At 38.3% G+C, this 19456-nt stretch overlaps 1 protein-coding gene across 6 annotated transcripts in view; it reads right to left on the bottom strand.

Annotated features, from left to right (window-relative positions):
- DGKI (diacylglycerol kinase iota) overlaps nt 1–19456 on the bottom strand; it is a 447458-nt gene that overhangs the window by 129073 nt on the left and 298929 nt on the right. For 5 of the 6 annotated variants that reach the window (XR_005021317.1, XM_036864403.1, XM_036864405.1 and 2 more), the window contains one exon: nt 15061–15123. The exons of the other annotated variant lie outside the window; for it this stretch is intronic. Coding sequence is in view for 4 of the 5 variants with exons in the window: in XM_036864403.1 (XP_036720298.1) it covers nt 15061–15123 (63 nt within the window). In the remaining variant the exon portion in view is untranslated. The remainder of the gene's footprint in view (nt 1–15060; nt 15124–19456) is intronic. 6 annotated transcript variants of the gene reach the window in all.

The raw sequence follows: 19456 nt of genomic DNA, 5'->3' as shown, positions 1-19456 counted from the left end.
TGGCTAATAAATTAAAAATAGGCTACAAGTAGCAAACATCAAAAAACTTTTATGCCATTGGTTGAAACAAAACATCTTTAAAGTTTCTTGAGATCTTCAAGTACACATTGAAATGCAGATTTTCATGCTTCCGCTGAAACTGGAATACATTTCTATGCTTCTGAAATTGTAATAAATGAATACATGATAGAGTGAAATTAGCATTATTAGGTTCCTGGCATTTAAAGGAGAAGCAAAGAGGACGAACTAGTAGTGGCTTTACTTGGTGGCATCACAAAGCGGCTGGACCAGTACAGCAGTTTCATCATTTCTGCTATAAGGGAAAAGAAAAAGGCCAATAGCCTTGACCAATATTTCAAATTCTCCTTACCACCCATTTGCTTTTGTGGCAGTGACTGCCACAGCTGCTAAGGACTCAGTCATCCAATTCTGAGACTTTTATGTGGAACCACCCCACATACACTTAATGTTACAACTTCCGGGTACCAGAGACACGGGTTTCTTTTTTAAGTCATGGAAACTCAAATTCTCCTCTCCATAAGATCTCACAGTCTCTTCACTTTCTCCTTTCCCTTTATTCATGCATTTTAAATTCCCTTCCTAGTTTTCACCCTAATGCTCCCTTCAGCAGCATTTCACACTGTGGTTAACTCCCTGCTCCTTGAAGCTCTCTTCTCTTGGATTTCAATCCAAAAAACTCTCCTGGTTTCCCGACTAAATTTCCGCCTGCTCCTTCTTTCTCCTCCTCTAAATATCTTCCAAATATGGATGCTTCTCTACCCTCTCCACTAAAACCCTCATGGACCAAGACCAAACTACTATCACCTTGCACCTAAACTAACTGTGCCCCTGGCGCCCATTTACACCCTCATCACACTGCAGATGCAGCAGTCAGTGTGAAATGTAAACGTGATCATGACATGATGATTTTGTTACCTTCCCTTATACTCTGTACAAAATAAATTAGCTAAAAGGATATATTGTACAGCACAGGGAATATAGCCAATAATTTATAATAACTACAAATGGAGTATAATCTATAAAAATTCTGAATCACTATGTTGTACACCTGAAATGAATATAATATCGTAAATCTCAATTTAAAAAAGAACAGAATGCCCAGCTATCTATATACATCTATCTTTACATCTCCCACAATGTGTATTAAACATGAGGCTTTCAACATCTGTAAGTTACTGCTTCCCATCTAGACTTGCTACTTCTGCAATAAGAAAAATGATTTTTCACGATAACTGACTACGTTATTCATTCCACCGAATCATGTGTTATGCATATCGTTCATCATTGTCCAGAATGAGAACCACTCAACAGAATTTGGATCAAAGGAAAAATCAGTTCCCATTACTAAAGCCAACAAACAGGGAATAATCTCAATGCTCACGTATCTTATCATTGCTGTGCTCTCCTCATGTATGGAGTTGATTCTCTGGCTTGCCTCTGGTTAATGTGAGTGGAGAATTTCTACCTGTGATTAGATACCATCTACAGATTTAAGTCTTATGAAAGTGGAATCTCCTTCCCTGATATTTGTTGAATTGGTAACTAGGGATGACAACCTTTCAGGAAAAAAAGAAGTCTTAGAATAGGAGTTTTACAACTTAAGTTCCCACTTATACTCTTTTTATACTATTTTATGCTTAAAAAGTATAAAATTTGGAGTATATAAAGAGTATAAAAATATCATGATGAAAGGCAAGGAAAACAAATACCACAGGAAATAAAGAGGGATGGAAATCAGAGGAAGAGAGAATATGTATTTTTGTAGTAGAATTCTACAAAGTCAAATTGCTGAGATGAAGAACAGCTGGAATGGGAAAAGTAAAGAACTCAGGCCCTATCTTTCATCACACCCAGCCAAAAGCATTTCCACTTTATGAAGTAATTCCATGTAATGGAGGTTTCCTGTATTAAAAATGACTAAAGATTCTATCATAAAATGCTAATATGAGCTACTCTGAGTACTGTAGCCTGCAATAGCATAGAGAATTATTTTGCTGTTCTGATTGTAGAGGACCATTAATCACTATCTCCAATGATAAGGAATCACTGGGCTTGAACCAATGAGACATAATAGGATAATATTACTCCCGAGCCATCTAAATGGTTTCAGATCTCATGTGCTCAGAAAGGAAAATATTTTTTACTTCAAGTTTCAATTTTGATACATCAAACAAAGGGAAAACCTTTTATGTATTTGCTACTTAAATGGCAAAAATCTTCCCTTGGGTTTGCAGTCCTTAACTGTTGTAATATCCTGCTCTTATTTGCAACTGACAAAGAAATTGACTTTTCTTTGGTGGAAGAGAGCATGGAGCAAGTGATGGGACTTGAGTAGTTGAAAAAGTATCATTTCACAGAAGAAAAAACTTCTGGCCTTTCACATACATCCTGAAAGACACTGAAAGTAGGCTTAAAACCTAACTTATTTGCTCATCCTCTAGTAACTAAGCACTTTCATGAATCAAGTGGAGGTATTTGAGTGGGTGTCTATATAATATAAAAACAACATTTTTACAAAAAAAAAAAAAACAAACCCTAGCATACATATGATTTTTAGTATTTAACATTTATTTCACCTATAAACCTACAGAAAAAATCAAGAATTTAGAATTGTTAATAAGTAAAAATAACCAAAGCAGTGGCCAAAAATGCATAAAGCAGTAATGCAGTGAAAATAAATATAACTGTCTATTGAGGTGGAGAAATGCTGTAACTCCAATTAGTTTGAGAAAGGATTGGATGCATGAATTACAAGATCTGTTCTTATTGAAAAGTTATCATGTAAACTGTGTGGAAGGAGCTCTGCATCCCTAGGAAACAGGCTCAGTAAGGAGAGGATTCCATGTTTTGTTTCATATCAAGAAAATAAAAACTAAGTATTGGCCTGACAATAAATGGCATCACATAAGAAACATTTCCATAAATGGTTTCAGCCTTCTATAGGCTGATAGAAAGACTGTTATAAAAAGACTCATATATTTTCCTAAAAGCTGGATATCAGAGAAATAATATTTGCAAAGTTGTTTTTTCTTAATAGGTAGTATTTCACTGCGCTATGTTTTGACTCACATTCCTCCCAGGTTGACAACGGCTTGCCAAGGTTTGGAATACTCAGTGGTGCTGCATTTAGCTCTGGAGAGAGATATGGTATCATTAACTCTCCTATCCATCAACCTACAGCTGGTGGAAAGCTAAGTCCCCCACTTGTAACACAGATGTGCCCCCATTACCCCATGTGTCCTTGTCAGAAATCCAAGAAAAAAGAATCAGAGAATCCTCTAAACCCGACTCTTCTTTCCAACTCAGCAAATTCAGCCAATTAGGGGGAAACTTTTCACCACCTTTCTCTAATTTCTGATCCAATGACTAAGGAATTTTATTTTTGGAACCATCCTCCTTGATAGCATAAGAATAGACAGACTAAAGACACATTGCTAGAACAGAACTTGTAAAAATCATGGAACAATTCTCTTACTACCACAATTACTCATCAACAAAAATAACTTTTGTAAAATGACAGTGAACTTGAGAAAAAAAGTTCCTTAGGATAAACTTTTAGTGGTAGACAAATTACTTGGATGACGATGAAGAAACAAACACAAAATAACCAGCTGAAATATTAACTGGTTAATATTTTAGTGCTACCAATACTAAAAGGAAAATAGGAAAATAGAAGGGAAAAGGTTCCTGTTGAAAATGTCATAACAGAATGTGAAAATAATTTGGGGTACTTTTGCTGGTCCCATTTGTTTCTATCCTCTCACTTATCACATTTAAGTAGATCAAGTCTCTACCAAAGGCAGTATCCTAACATACTCATAAACCAAGAACCTTTCTTCAAGGAAACATGTAATTGTTTTACTTCGCCTGTACAACAAAATACCATCAGACCAAAAGATTTATTTATGTCCCAACTAGACGGCATAAATCACTTCAAGAGCAGCAGAGCCTAAATGATTAATTAAGGAAAATAATGATAGTTCTCTGTAATATAAAGCTGAAAAGCTTTGTCTTTTTTGTTCCATTTGTAATTCTTCCAATGCCATGTTCATTTTACTCAAATATCTTAGCTACAACTTTTGGAACTTGCTACATTCTTTTTAGAGTTCCATTTTCTGACACAAAATGTGATGATGAGTTCTGGGGATTAATTAAATCTAGCATCAACAAGTATTTTCTTTTTATGTCTTTTAAAATGTACTCTCTTTTCATTTCATATTAAGTGTTTCAGGGTATTATGACAGAGGAGGGAAACTCAATTGCATCGGTATAATTCAACTGAAACTCTCCTATAAATGAAATGCATGTTGCGTTTCATTACCACCTCAGCAAAGCAATCTGAAATAAATACCCTCTTGGAACACTCAAACGTCTAGATTTCTTTGTTATTGATATGTTCTTCATACTCTATGGCAGAATATGGTATCAGTTATCACTGCAGTACCGGAGTAAAAACTGAAATGTTTCTTTTTTTCTCTCTGAATGCAGCAATTCTATGACTAACATCGCATTTGTATCAGTTTATCTAAAGATATTAATAACTGTTTTCTAAAAGTATTTAGTTTTTTTCTGGGTGGAGAGTCCATTTGTAAATAAATCTTTTATTCACAAAGACTAGCAAAATGACTCCTTTTCCTTGCCATTTATCATCTGTATTTTTATAGTTGTTTGATTATAATAATGTTTTAGGAATTCAGATCTGAACAAAAATTTAAAGTTCATACTGTAAACCACCTTATTTTACAGAAGATGAATTTTGGTCCATAGAGGTCACCAGTCTTATTGTACCCAGAGAGTTAATACTTAGAATCTGCTATAAATAAAAGAGCAATGTCCTTTAGCCCCTTAGTTTAATAAAAAAAGATTTTAAAGAATTAAACTATCAATACATGTATTGATAGTTGTGTGTATATACAACTATATAGTTGTATATACAACTATATAGTTTGTGCATACACAAAGTTCAACCTTCACACAGTTGGTGACAGAAAAAACCCCTAAAATTTATTCAAATTTATCTAGTATGATGCTGTTATGGGCTAGGTTGTGTGCCCCCAAAATTCGTATGTTGAAGTCCTAACCCCCAATGCTGCAGAAATGTGACTGTATTTGGAGATAAGGTCTTTAAAGATGAACTAAGTTAAAATGAGGTCATATGGACACCAATCTGACTGGTGTCCTTATAAGAAGAAGAGATTGGGAGACAGACAGGGACGAAAGACAACGTGAAGACACAGGGAGAAGATGGCCATATCCAAGCCAAAGAGAGATGCCTCAGAAGAAACCAATCTTACCAACACCTCGATGTCAGACTTCCAGCCTCCAGAACTGTGAGGAAATAAATTTCTGTTGTTTAAGCCACTGTGTCTGTGGTACTTTGTTATGGCATCCCTAGCAAAATAAATAACAGATGCCTATTAAAAAGATGCACTAAGAGAACTAACGTGCTTCATTTTAATCCTATAATTACCGTTGATAAAAAGATACATAATAGAAGAATGAGATGAATCTAATTTTTTACTTTCCAAAATTTTAACCTGACTTGGAAACCTCTTCTGGCTTGATATCACTATTAGGATTATCAGACCCTATCGGACTAATGTTACCTCTAAGGTCAGGCTTTTTTAATTTTAATTTTCTAAAATTTACTTTGATTAAACAAACAAAACTCATGAATTTCCCTCCCTTCTTTGTCCTGCCCAATAGACTGCACCCAAAACTTCCTGCAAACCCTCCTCTTTACCCCCCGAAGCTCACTGGGCCCCATGCTCTGCAACAAGCCAACACCCGAGAGAGTATCGGCTTCACTTTTTTGTTGTTGTTTTTTCTTTTGAAGTGACCTTTTATTATACAAGAAGTGCTGACTCGCAGGACAGTTTCTACACCTATGCAGACATGAATAATGCATCTCTAAAACTAAATTTTAAAAGCAACAAGATATAACTTTAAATGCTGAGGGAGTCCTAATACCCCTTTACATAACTGCACCAGATGCTCGAGCCATGCTCACCTTCACCAAGAGAACACAGGCGCCATCCAACCCCTGAGGATGCGAGCAGGACCCTTCCCGATAAGCCTCTTTCGCAGACCCAACACCATTACTGACAAGCCCGAAAGACTCTCCACCTTCTTTAGCTACACTAGAATTTATTTTTAACTGGGGTTTGTCATTCTGACATTTTTCGTATAATAACACTTAAACTTCAAACCTGTACTACCAGAGATTCACGCATTTGAAACACTCAAATTGAATTCTAAAGTGTTAGTCGTCTCTGAGGTTTTCTTAAAAAGGGGAGAAGTTTACATAGTATGATTTGATTAAAACATATAAGTTACATATATATTGATAAACACACAGGAAAATGACCAGAGGTTATATCAACTGCAGAATTCAGTGCCTTAAATGCCATCTTCAAAGAGCCCTGGGTGTTACTTTTATGACTTTATAGCATATGACCTTAGGCAAGTTTCCCAATATTTCTTATTCTCAGTCTTCTCATCTATGGGATGGGAATGATAGCAATCGCTACCACATACAGTTATCAGGATGCTAAATTTGATCACAACTCAATCTCAGGCCCATATTACCTCTTTGGCGAAATGAAAAAATCTGCCTGGGTTCTTGCTGAGAGCAAGGCAAAAGTGTACCAAGGCGGTACAGGGCCTGGCCTGCCTGATCAGTACTAAGGATAAAGAATGACCTTGTCATATCCCATGGCAAGTCTCAACTACTTCATGTCTAAGATCCCTCAGGGGCAGATCTTCACAGAGTCTAGGGTCGTGCCCTGAATTTTAGCATGACAGAACTTCAGAGCTGATAGAAATCCCAGAGATCAACTGCATTTGTTTTTAATATCTGAAAAACTGAAATGCAAAAAGGTTACTATATGGTCAATGTCACACGGACAAAAGCAGGGCTCCCATAGACACTTAAAACAGAGGATGTCTTCACGGGGTTTGGGGGCCCACAGAATAAGGAGGAAGACACTGCAGCTGGAGACCTGGGTCTGCTCCTGCAGCCCCCCTTGTCTTTAAGTCACTAAACACCCTGCCCCGGGTACCTGCATGGGAATAGAAGCACAGGCAGAGTGAGAAACTCTTGTGGGAAACTCACAGAGCATAAGGAAGGGAAAAAACCAACGATCCAAGGTGCAGCCTGGATTCAAGTTTGGAAATTGGTATGAGATGAATCTCAAGTAGCTCTCACTTTTCTTGGGAATTTTCAATTTGCTATATTGGTTTTATGGAACCGGCAGAGAGGGGTGGCATAGGAAGACAGGAAACAGGACAATTGGACATGATTAAAAGTCAAGGCACTGTGGACAGTGGGAAGTGAAATCACCAGAAATTCATAAAACATGGGAGTGGGAGTGAGAGAAAGGAGGAAAAAGATGAGTAAAGCTTAGCAGTTTCCTCTGCTCGGAGGATCAGAGAGCAAACAGCTTTCTTCCCCAGAAAGCCTGAAGCTAACTCATGCTTTGCCATCTGACTCTGAGCTAGAATTGAAAGAAGTATCGTGTACTCAATCAGTGAGTTTAGCAATTCTCTCTGTTCTTTTAAAAATATAAACTTTATTTTTTGCTTTCGGTTTTATAGCTGCAGTCACTGGGGGAGAAAGAAGAGACTGTGCTTACCCACCTTACCCAGAACCAGAACTTCTCTACTGAGCTTTAAAGCAGAGACATTTTTATAAATGGCTCTAATTTTTTTTTTTTTGCTTTCTTCCCCTTTATAGAAGTAATGTGCGCTCATTGAAATCAATCTAGAAAATAAAGAAAGCCAATAAAATTTAGCTAAAATTTGTCTATAATCCTACTACTCAGAGATAATCATCCAGGGACACAGAAATAACAGAAGCATTAACAACAAGTGTATTCATAGTATTTTTGAATGCTTAGGCCCTTTTGGTACCCTCACAATTGGTCCAGAAATTATGACCCAAAAGTAATAATCCATGTATTAGAATCTGGACAGATTCCTGGCATGAAGCACTCTTCAGGCGTGAAGCACTCTTCTGAAGGTTCGACTGGCCCAGGATTCCTGCTGAACCTGAGGTTCTAACAAAGCCACCAAGCTTAATTCATTTGGAGGCAAACCACATGTGGTGGGTCTTCTTAGCTACCTTAGAGGTAAACCCCATAGTTTACAAAGGCATGCATGTAAATTTCTACGTTGGCAATGTTTTTCCTACTCCCTGGTAGAGTGCAGGGTGTGGGAGAGTGAAGTTCACCGAAAGAAGAATGGAAAAGAGAAAGGGTTTTGAAAAGAGCAGACCAAGTCTTATTTTCTAATTAAAGGGCCAGAACTGAATAAACAAAATAAATAGAACTTTCGTAGCATATTACACAAATTCAAAAAAATGTTAAAACAAAAGCTTTGATGTGACTAGTTGGAAAACAGAAATACCGAATTTTTAGAAAGCACTTCAAAGAAATTTCTAGTTCACTTCTGTGGCCAGAGGCATGCAAAGATTAAACCACCTCTGACTAATTTATGTTTTTTTTTAATCATGAAGATTAAAGATTCTTGGTTCTGTCTTGGTCGTTTCTCAGTAATAAAATTCTTAAATTCAACCCAAAAGAAAAAAAAAAATAGACATATCAAAAATATTTCTCAAAAAAAAATATTTCTCTTAGTAAAACTCCCTTTCTTCATAGAACAAAACTCAATTTGCTTTCATCCTTTCCCAAGAAGGCTTCACTTATTGGAAGCAAGTTTAGAATGTGCTGCATCATATTCAGCTTGTTGTCAAATATAACAATTTATACTTTTTTCATGGATCTGTGTCTAACTCTGTCTTCCCCAAGATAACAAACAAATCCACACCATTTAGCACTGGGAAACATCTTGTTTATGTTTAAATTGTGACGGTTGTGCAAGATAGCCTATTACATTTAGCATTTGTTGTTTGCAGTTCAAAAACGCCCTGGTTTCTCTGCAGAGCTCTTCTGCTGAGTTTAGCGTTGGCACTCTCTGAGTAACTGTAGCAGGTAAAAAGAGGATATAAAAAAAAAAAAAAAAAAAAGAGGATATAGTGTGAAAACTCGCTGCTTTAAAAGGCAGTAGAGAAGTTCTGGTTCTGGGTAAGGAGGATAGCACCCACCGTTCTTTCTCCTCCAGTGAATGCAGCTATAAAACCTGGACAGAATGCCTAAAGCAGCTATTTGAGAACTCGGAAAAATAAATGATAGCAGCAGATGGGGGAAGAAGACCAGAATTTAAAATACCGTCCAACTAACGCTGAGCTCTCTCCTCCTTCGACCTCTGATCAACCCTGGTCTGGACTCCAGGCAGCACAAAGCCTAAAATGGACAAAAGGTGCAGACAGAGCTCTGGGAAAGCGCTTGAACTCTGGCTTGAGGAAAGGAAAGGGACTCTGAATGATCAGAGAAATTTGGGGAAATCTTCCTCTTTTATACTTCCTCCATTTTCTCGCAACCCAGCACTCAGGCAATTTTGCTGTGCCGGCAGCAGCAATGACAAAGGCCTTTTGGTGCTTAAAACTATAAGGAGAGGGAGAGAAACAGCAAGGTCCTACTGTATACCACAGGGAACTATATTCAGTAGCCTGGGATAAACCATAATGGAAAAGAATATGAAAAAGAATGTATGTATAGCTGAGTCACTTTGCTGTAGAGCAGAAATTAACACAACATTGTAAATCAACTATACTTCAATAAAATTAAAAAAAAAAAAAACTATAAGGAGAGGGAATCTTCTACTCTGATAAGAGAAGCCGTGGTCCCAAGAGGATGGGACAAACCACCATTGCTTCTTTTTCTCTTTCAGTCATATCATTGCTTGGCCCTGGAGGTGAACATGGTTTCAGGAGCTATGCAGTAGCATGAGGTAACTAAAGCCTTAGCTTTCTGGCTGAAGGATCCAAAAATGGAGCCCCAGGAAATGGGAAAGTACCGAGGATGACGAGAGAGAGGGAGGAGCTCAGGAAGACAACTCCAGAAAGACGTCCATGAACTTGGGTTCATCTCTAGGCTGCAAATGTGTTAATCTGGCCCTAAACACAGTACCACAGACTTTAGGAACTGAACTAGAGAGCAGACCCTCCCCTCAGATCCTGCCCTGCAACTTGGAGGGGTTCACACCACACAGATAGGAATAGCACTGCAAAGGCTCTGAAAACACAACTGACACTAGAGCTACTATCCTCAGAAGATGAGTCAGAAATTGTGGCCTGAAAATTGAGTCAACTGCCTTGTAGAACAAAGAAATGATTAAGCAAAGCACATATCTAACAAAGGCTTGGATCCGGAATACATGACAAACTCAAAACTCAACAGGAAGAAAACAAACAGGCCATTTTAAGAAATGGGCAAAAGACTTGAGAGGATGCTTCACCAGAGAATGTATAAAAGATGGCAAATAATCACATGAAAAGACACTCATATTAGAATGATTAAAATGTAAAAATATTGACATTACCAAGTGCTGACAGAGATGTGGAGCACCAGGAACTCTCATACATTGTTGGTGCAAATGCAAAATGATACGACCACTCTGGAAAACAGTTTGTCAGTTTCTTATGAAGTTACCATATGACCCTGGAATCTCTCCTAGGTGTTTAACCTACAGAAATGGAAACTTATGTTTACACAAAACCTGTTCATCAAGGTTTATGCAGCTCTATTCAGAATCATCCAAAACTGGAAATAACCCAGATGTCCTTCTGGGTTGTTAGGTAAATAAACAGAAACATCCATACAATGGAATACTATTCAGCAACAAAAAGGAATGATAGATACAGCAACTCTCATAAACATCAAAGATGTTATGTTCACTCAAAGAAACCAGTTTTGGGCTTCCCTGGTGGCGCAGTGGTTGAGAATCTGCCTGCCAATGCAGGGGACACGGGTTCAAGCCCTGGTCTGGGAAGATCCCACATGCCGCAGAGCAGCTAGGCCCGTGAGCCACAATTACTGAGCCTGCGCGTCTGGAGCCTGTGCTCCGCAACAATAGAGGCCGCGATAGTGAGAGGCCCGCGCATCGCGATGAAGAGTGGCCCCCGCTTGCTGCAACTGGAGAAAGCCCTCGCACAGAAACGAAGACCCAGCACAGCCATAAATAAATAAATAAATAAATAAATAAAAATAAATAATTAAAAAAAAAAAAAAAGAAACCAGTTTTAAGGGTTGCATATTGTATGATTCCATTTATAGGGCATTCTCTAAAATACAGAACTGTAGCAATCAGTGGTTGCCAGAATTTGAGATGAGAGATGCAGGGATTAGGGGGTATGACCATAAAGGGCATAGATTACAAAGCAGGTTTTTTGGGGTGATCGAACCATTTTGTATCCTGATTATGGTGCTAGTTATATGAATCCATACGTCTGAAAAGTGAGAAATATATATCAAAAAAGTCAATTTGAACCTATATTAATTTTAAATACTAAAACACAAAAACAAATATAATAAAGAGTCAAAAAAAAGCTATTCACATGGAAGTACAACCAGAATTTCTATTTGGATGCTTGTCACATTGCGTTGTAATTGTCCTGTAGGCAACACAAGTGGGCCTGTTCCTGGTGTGTCCATTTCTCCAAGGCAGAAACCTTAGCTTTCTAATCTCTTATCTCCAGTCTCCCACAGAGTATCTGATATCTAAAGCAGACACTGAATAATATTTTTGAAAGATGAAAAATGAATAAATTAGATGTAAACAGTTCACATTATTTCATTTTGGTAGGGAAGAGCAGGAGGGAAACAGAACTTAATGAAAAGCAATGCTAAAAGTTGAAAGCATTCCAGAGACTCATTTTACAGTTACACACCTTTTGGGGCTTTTTGAGCATGACCATTTAATGTGAATATTCATGATTTATGAGATACAGTGCATGTATGCAGTCTTCAATGACGATTCTACTATGAAGTCACTTAATTATAATGAATTTATTAATTGAGGTGCTGGTCTAATAATTCTTGGAGCAGCACTGGGGAGACAAGGGTGAAGTGGGTGAAGGGGGTTAAAAGGTATTATATAATAATACCTTCATAAATACCATTATAAAATAATAAATATAAAATACTTATTATAATAATAAATATAAAATAACACCATTATAAAATAAATAAGTCTTGGGGATGTAATGTACAGCATGGTGACTATAGGTATTGACTATTTGAAAGTTGCTAAGAGAGATCTTAAAAGTGCTCATCACAAGAAAAAACTATTGTAACTCCATGTGGTGATGGATATTAACTAACTTACTATGATGATCATTTCACAATATACACAAACACTGAATCATTATGTTTATACTTGAAACTGATACAATGTTATATGTCAATTAGATCTCAATAAAAAAGAAAAAAAAGAAAGTAAGAATGGCCAGATTACTAATTAGGTCATATGCCAACTCTGGGAATTATAACTCTTCCCTGACGTCAAAAAAAAAAAAAAAAAAGCTACAGTACATAAAATCTGTGGTGAAATATTCTATTTACTTTGTTTTGTTCTATTTGATGAAGCCACTAAATCCCTTTGATTAAAATTTAGCATTCATATGTGGTCATATATGATCAAAACGGAAGTTTCAAGATTCTTCTTTGTGTAAAGCTGAAATTTCCCATGTACGCAGATGTTAATAGTATGTTGCCATTCCTAATAATTTATGCATCATGTTGTCAAGATCGTGACCCCCTCCCTAATTAAAGAAGTCATTAGAAAGCTAGAGAGAAAGGAAAATTTAAGTTGCTTTAGAAAAGCAACTTTACTTTAGGAACAGCAGAAAGAGACGCTTCTCCCAAAGGAAAGATTATCTGTAAAAAAGAGTTGTTTTGAGCAGAGAGAGTGGCTGATCCAAGAGTTAAAAGAAAAAAAGAAAGGTCAAAGTTTAGCTCAAGATACTAGAGTCCTGACTTTCGTGAGGACCAGAGCAAGGTTAACGTGATTCTTAAACACTGCCGCAATAACAGCATGAGAGTGGGTCTAAGCTAAGTTGCCACTGTCATAACATATAAATACAATACTCATTGTGCTTGGATTTTTCTCTGTGTTCCTTGCTCTATTTGAAAGAGTTCTGTTATTGAATTTTTTAAATAATACTCTAATTTAATATTTATTATATAAATCTTTCATCAGTTAGAGACATAAAATCTATAATATGCAGTAATTAATATAGCACATACAAATATAAAATATTTTAGATAAATATTCAGGTTTTAAGTGGCCACATCTAGGTGGACTGCCTGTTACATGCCATGAAAACAAACATGACAGTTCACCTTATTATGGCATACGCACCTGGAAAAAGAAAAAAAGAACCTCATTCAAATTATATGATGAAAACTTAAACACAACTAAAACTTAAAAGGTGACAGAAATATGACAAATATCACCTGGACTCCTATTGTTGATACTCTCAATTCCTTGAACTCTATCAATAGAGCTGCTGAAAATAACGATCACTGAGAGCCATTCTTTGGACACAAATTTATTGAACAGGCCTTATGGGGTATATGTAACATACCCCAGCAATAACCTCCAAATTGGAAATTAAATGTTATTTTCTTACTGATTCTTTGACCACTCAATTTTAAGTTCCATGAAGGTATAGAGCTGTCGTGCTCACCACTAAATACAAAGCAGAAAATAGTGTCTGACACAGAGCAAGTACAAAATAATATTTTTGGAAAAGTATTTTGTCATAAATGAGTAAATAAACATGTATCCACAAGACTAGGGTTGAAAGTAAAATGATACATAACTGAACTTTAGGAATTACTTTGCATATCCCTAGATGTTACATATTGCAGAGTTCTATTTAGACATGCATTCTTTCATTCATTCATTCTACCAACCAACCAACAATTCTGTTTAGTTTCAGAATACTTTGTGTTAAGGTCTGTGATCAAGGCTGGGAACACAAAGGGTCATAAGAAGATACTGTAAATGATTTCAAGTGGCCTAAGTATAGTGTGGGATACACACAGATATACAGCTAATATAATTAGTGCCGATCGATTATACCTTGAGAACTATAATAAGTACAATAATAGTATAAATAGTGAACTCCAATGAGGATGTAACTAGTTCTGCCCACAAGAATCAAGGTACAATTCTTAGAAAAGGCAGTTATTCAGCTGGGCCCTGAGAAATACATAGGACACTGATAGATGAAAAGCGGCAGATTATAAATTGTTATGAGCATGAATTTTGAAACCAGGCTGCGGGAGTATGAATCCCAGTCTACCACTTATTAGCTGTGTGACCTTTGTCAAATTACTCAACTTCTCTGTGCGTCAGATTCCTCATGTATAACATGGAGATAATAATACAACATATGGCAATAAGGTGGTTGGGGGAGTAAGTTAGTTAACCTGTGTAAAGCACCTGTAACAGTACCTGAAACGTAACAAAAGTATATGTAAGATGGAGAAAAGAAAGAAGGGCAAGACAGAGGCAACAGCATAAAAAAAGTCCTGAAGTGAAGCGCTAAAAAACATTTTCTTTCTGTTTTTCACCAGAAAAATATAAAAGCATAGAGTGTGTTAAGTACAAATTACTATGTACAAATTGCACTTTGCTAACTCATTAACAGCTTTGGGTCATTGATCTTTTATTACAACTATGGGTCCTCAACCCAGAAAAATCCACAGATGCACGTACATACAACCAAAGCTCCACGCATAATTTCAGGGGTCCGTCCACAGGATCAAGTGCAGCGGGAGCTTCTTCAAGGTCATCCCTGAGCCACAGATAATGGAATGGTCTAATGGGATTACAGACTTTCCATAGAAACCAATGCTTAGTATGGAATTTTATAAAACCCCATGCAACTCTGGACCCTAAAGTACCTAATCAAAAAATTAAACTGAGAACTCAGAGGATTGAGACAAATAGAACACAAAGAATTTCACAGCTGCATCTCAAATCAAAGAAGGGCTAAAGCAGACAATTACAGTGAGGTGGTTCTTTGTCTAAGAAGCAGACCTGTGAAGGAAGAGGATGCAGGTAGTCTGGCCCTGAGGAGGAGATGAAGGTGAGAGACACAACGTAAAAACGGAACGGCTTTGTACTCACATGGTGAAGGAGCCTGGGGGGGCAGACACTCTCCGCAGGTCCGCAGCTTGCACCTGATGGATACTAGAGGCAGCAGGGAATGAGCAGCGAAGACAGTCAGCAAAACAGCGTGGACAGACAGGGAACAAGCCAGGAGAGAGAAAGAGAGACACACAAAATTTAAACAGAAATTAAATGAGCGCATCACCAAACAGTAAATGAAAAGAAAAAGAAAATCAAGCCAGCCACGGAAATAATCAAAAAGCCAGTGATAGCGACGAAGCCAACAGGACACATGGCAGGGCCGGCTCTCAGGCAAGCCACAGACTGGAGCACGAGGCGGCGGGGCGCCGGCAGATGCTGGAGGTGCGCGGATGCTGCACGGGGCGGCGGGACAGAGGGTTACCGCGGTCCCCTCCGGCTCTCGGTCTCACTGGGCATCCATCTGTGCGCGCGCGCACACGCGCACACAGACACACACACACACACACACACACACACACGGGAGGTAGGCTGGCACAGTCAACTCAGAGCAGAATCAAGGTAAACTGCATCCTTCAACATAGTCCTCATGATTCCAGGGCTTTGCTGGAACATTCGTGTCAAAAGACAACCGTCTTCAAAAGAGAGACTCGACAAAATCTTTAACTTCCTTCAGTTAAACAAAGAAGGCTTTCTAAGAAATCCGAAGGTAATACCAAGAAAGCCTAATTTTATCACAGTGATGCTGTGATTCCACTCACATTCTTGGTAGAGGAGTGAACCCACAGACTTCTCTCTGCTCTCCCTTCTTTTATAAAAGGAGAGGGTCTTCGATGGCTACCAGAAAAGACAAAATGTGGAACTGAAGAATCTAAACCCCAAACTTCCTGTCACTTTTACATCATTATTCTCTCCACTCTCTTAGACCATTTGAACAGTTTCACTATAACTGCAATAGACGTACCCCCCCCCCCAACCCTCTTTTCCACTGGGTACATAAATTCTCATATAAAGCCACCCATGAATTAACTCCTTGTCATCCTCAAAGGGCTATCAGTTATAACCAACGATACTTCTCAGCAGCCCAGGTTGGTGGAAGTCGGTTGCCCAAAGTTTGCCAACTAGAAATCTTGCCCTTGGATAATACAATCACCCTTAGCAATGTTGTCTTAATTGCTAGTGAACTCAGGCTGAGATCTTCCTACGCACCTGAGTAATGCAGAATTTCTGATCTCCCTCAAAAGTGCCTTTCAAATAGAGAACATAATCAAATTTATCTGGCTGTCATGTTACTAGTACATGAATATGAACCTAAACAAATCTGCTCTACTACTTTTAGGGGGGAAGATATTTATTGGAGTCATATTTCAAGTAGATTCATAAGCCATAAGTGACATATGCTCCTGTACCAATGGGGTGGAGAGGGGAGGGGAGAGTGAACATAACGGGCCTAGCCTTTCAGTTTATATATAGTAATAGCAAATAGGATCATAAGCCAAGAAATTTTTTTTAGAAAAAATTTTTTTCCTTTTTGCATACATGAAGATCCAGTGGCATCATGAAAGCTTCCTATTTAGCTGTTTCTCATGGGAATTCTTCCAGCCATCCATGTGCACCAGATCTTGAAATTCTTAAGTATATATCTTCCACTTCTGCCATAAAATGTGACCAAGACATTTTCTATATTATTTTTATATTCACGAGGTTTCAGATTTATGTTATTTTAGAAACAATTTCTGAGAAACCTAACAGATAGCACATTATAGAACCGATCCTTGTTCAACATGTAACCGTAAGTCTCAGACACACGAGGCACTGGGGACCCTATGAGGAAAACCCCGGGGTCTCCCCAAGGAGCAGGGAAGACAAGCAAACCAATACTTACACTGGTTTTGATAAATGGTGTGAGAGAAGTAACAAGAATACTATAGGAGCGCTGAGTGGTGTATTTAATGGCTAGAAGCAGATAGAAAAGGATTCTTAGGGTAAGTGATTATTTCGATGGAGTTTGAACTCGAGCAGGAGCTAGCAGATGAAAGCGGGTGAGGAGGACACCTCGAGAAGAGCAACTGGAGGGCAAAAATATAATGATACACGAGACAGGCCGTACGTACTGCTCCAGAAATAGCAATATGCTCAGGAGCACAGGAAGAAGAGGACCAAGGCGATGATCAAAAAGGTCAGTAAAGGGCTTCCCTGGCGGCGCAGTGGTTGAGAATCTGCCTGCCAATGCAGGGGACACAGGTTCGCGCCCTGGTCTGGGAAGATCTCACATGCTGCGGAGCAGCTGGGCCCGTGAGCCACAATTACTGAGCCTGCGCGTCTGGAGCCTGTGCTCCGCAAAAAGAGAGGCCGTGATAGTGAGAGGCCCGTGCACCGCGATGAAGAGTGGCCCCCGCTTGCCACAACTAGAGAAAGCCCTCGCACAGAAATGAAGACCCAACACAGCCATAAAAATAAATAATTAATTAATTAATTAATTAATTAAAAAAAAAAAAGGTCGGTAAAGCCAAGGAATATAGGTTTTACATTTTCAGAAAGATCATTCTAATCCATCTATTGGAAAAGACACAGTGTGAAGGGCAGCAACGCTGGAAACAAGGAAATGAATTGAGCGTATTTTAGCAATGCTGACGAGAGGTAATGAATACGGCTCCGCAACTAAGGCTGTGTTACTAGCAGAGGGGAAAGATGGCGTGAGAGTTAAAGGTGTGGGAAATAAACAGAAGGAAGAGTTCAAACAACGCAGGGGACGTGTACAAGTGGAGGTGACTATGAGATATGCAGATAAAGATGTCAACTAAGATATTTGGGTATGAGTCTTCAGTTTTTAGAAGAAAGCCTGGGCTGAAGACACAGATCTGAGACACACTAGCTTATCAGTCATAGAGGGAACTTGTGCTGCAGATGTGATTTCCCAGAGAAGGGGCAAATCTATGAGGAACACCAGCATTTCAGCAGAAAGGGGGGCCACAGCCCTAAAATCTCAAATATTCATGTTAACATGCTATGTGAAAGGAGGATAAGTCCTTAAGATGAATTGAAAAGCTACCCCTTTCTGACTGAGAAACTCCCTTCCCCCTAACACAGATACACACAGGTTTTTAAACTAAAACAGCTCTCTTTCTTCAAAAAGAAGGCATGCAAATGATGCAGAAGAAACAGTGAAAAGTAAGAAAGAGAGAAAGGAAAAAAAGGGAAAGAAGGATGGAAAAAATAAAGGAAGGAAAGAAGGAAGAAAGAATTATCTTTCAATAATCTCTTTCTGCCTTGGCTGCAATATTGAATTTTGCACACTGTGTCCTAAACAGAGAAAAGCTTGGAGGACTCAGAAGATGGAAGAAAACTTGTAAGAAGATATTAGTGGCCAGGCCGCCCTTAAACTGGAAACTCCACTTGGAAATCCAGTGGAAGAAGTTAGATTTCCAAACAAAGATTTCTACTGAAATAGAAAGAAGCAATCTAATTACAGAGGGTGAAAAATAGTAGTGGTGAGAGATTTTCTAAAAATGTGTTGAATGATAATTTTAATAATAAGTTGTAATAAAGATCTTGGCTAATCTTTAAGATTTACATGTGTCCTTTTAAGAAATGGAAAGAATATTATTAACTGCCATTTCACACAAGTCTTTCCTACGGCCTGAGGCTGCTTGGATGGAGACACCACTGCCCCCTGGTGGGAAATAACTGCATTTTTGAGTTAAGGCTGCTTCTTGAACACCTTCCCGGCTAAATCTATGAAGTCACATCATCTGTCATATGTGCCATGTGTACAAAAAGAAAACAACTCTTTCCATTTGTTTTTATACGAGAAGAAAGCCCAAATAAATTCTTAATATAGTTTCTGAGCAAATACAAATTCTTTCTCAAGGGCAAAAACTGTTTGAAACTAAACACCCGAAAACAATTTCATGTCTCATAAGGTTATTAAGCGTAGAAGCACCAGGCATGAAAATGGGAGCTGTTTGCCTGTAGATATTAAGAATTTTTAGCTCTGTTAACAAACAATCTACAAGTGATCCAAAAACAACCTGGACTATCTCAGAGAGGGCTTTTCACTTAGTAGTTCAGAACTTTCTCTTAAACCAATAGTTCATGGCTTAACTCTAATGTTGCAAGAGAGAATATGGTCAACCATATACTATTGCTGATACACTGCCTGAAACTCACGAAGTGTATATTCAACCTAATAGTGGTAAAGGCAGAGGATAGAGAAAGCAGCAGAAATGAGCTAAGAGTTTCACTAGCTGCAAAATGTAAACAAAATGAAAAAGGCAACTAAACAAGCCCTCTGGATAACGATCTAGGAAAAGTGCTGGGGGAGCCCAGATTGACTCTGGAAAAGGAGGATGCAGAGGAGAGAAGATCCCTCACCCCAGCTTCAAGCTTAGAAGCAGACACTAAAAACTAAAACACTTCACGAGCCCTGTCGAAT

The sequence above is a fragment of the Balaenoptera musculus genome, chromosome 9, assembly GCF_009873245.2.
Source record: "Balaenoptera musculus isolate JJ_BM4_2016_0621 chromosome 9, mBalMus1.pri.v3, whole genome shotgun sequence".
NCBI classification, from domain to species: domain Eukaryota; kingdom Metazoa; phylum Chordata; class Mammalia; order Artiodactyla; family Balaenopteridae; genus Balaenoptera; species Balaenoptera musculus.
Note: the sequence above shows the minus strand (reverse complement) of the source record. Positions and strands in the feature narration are given on the sequence as shown.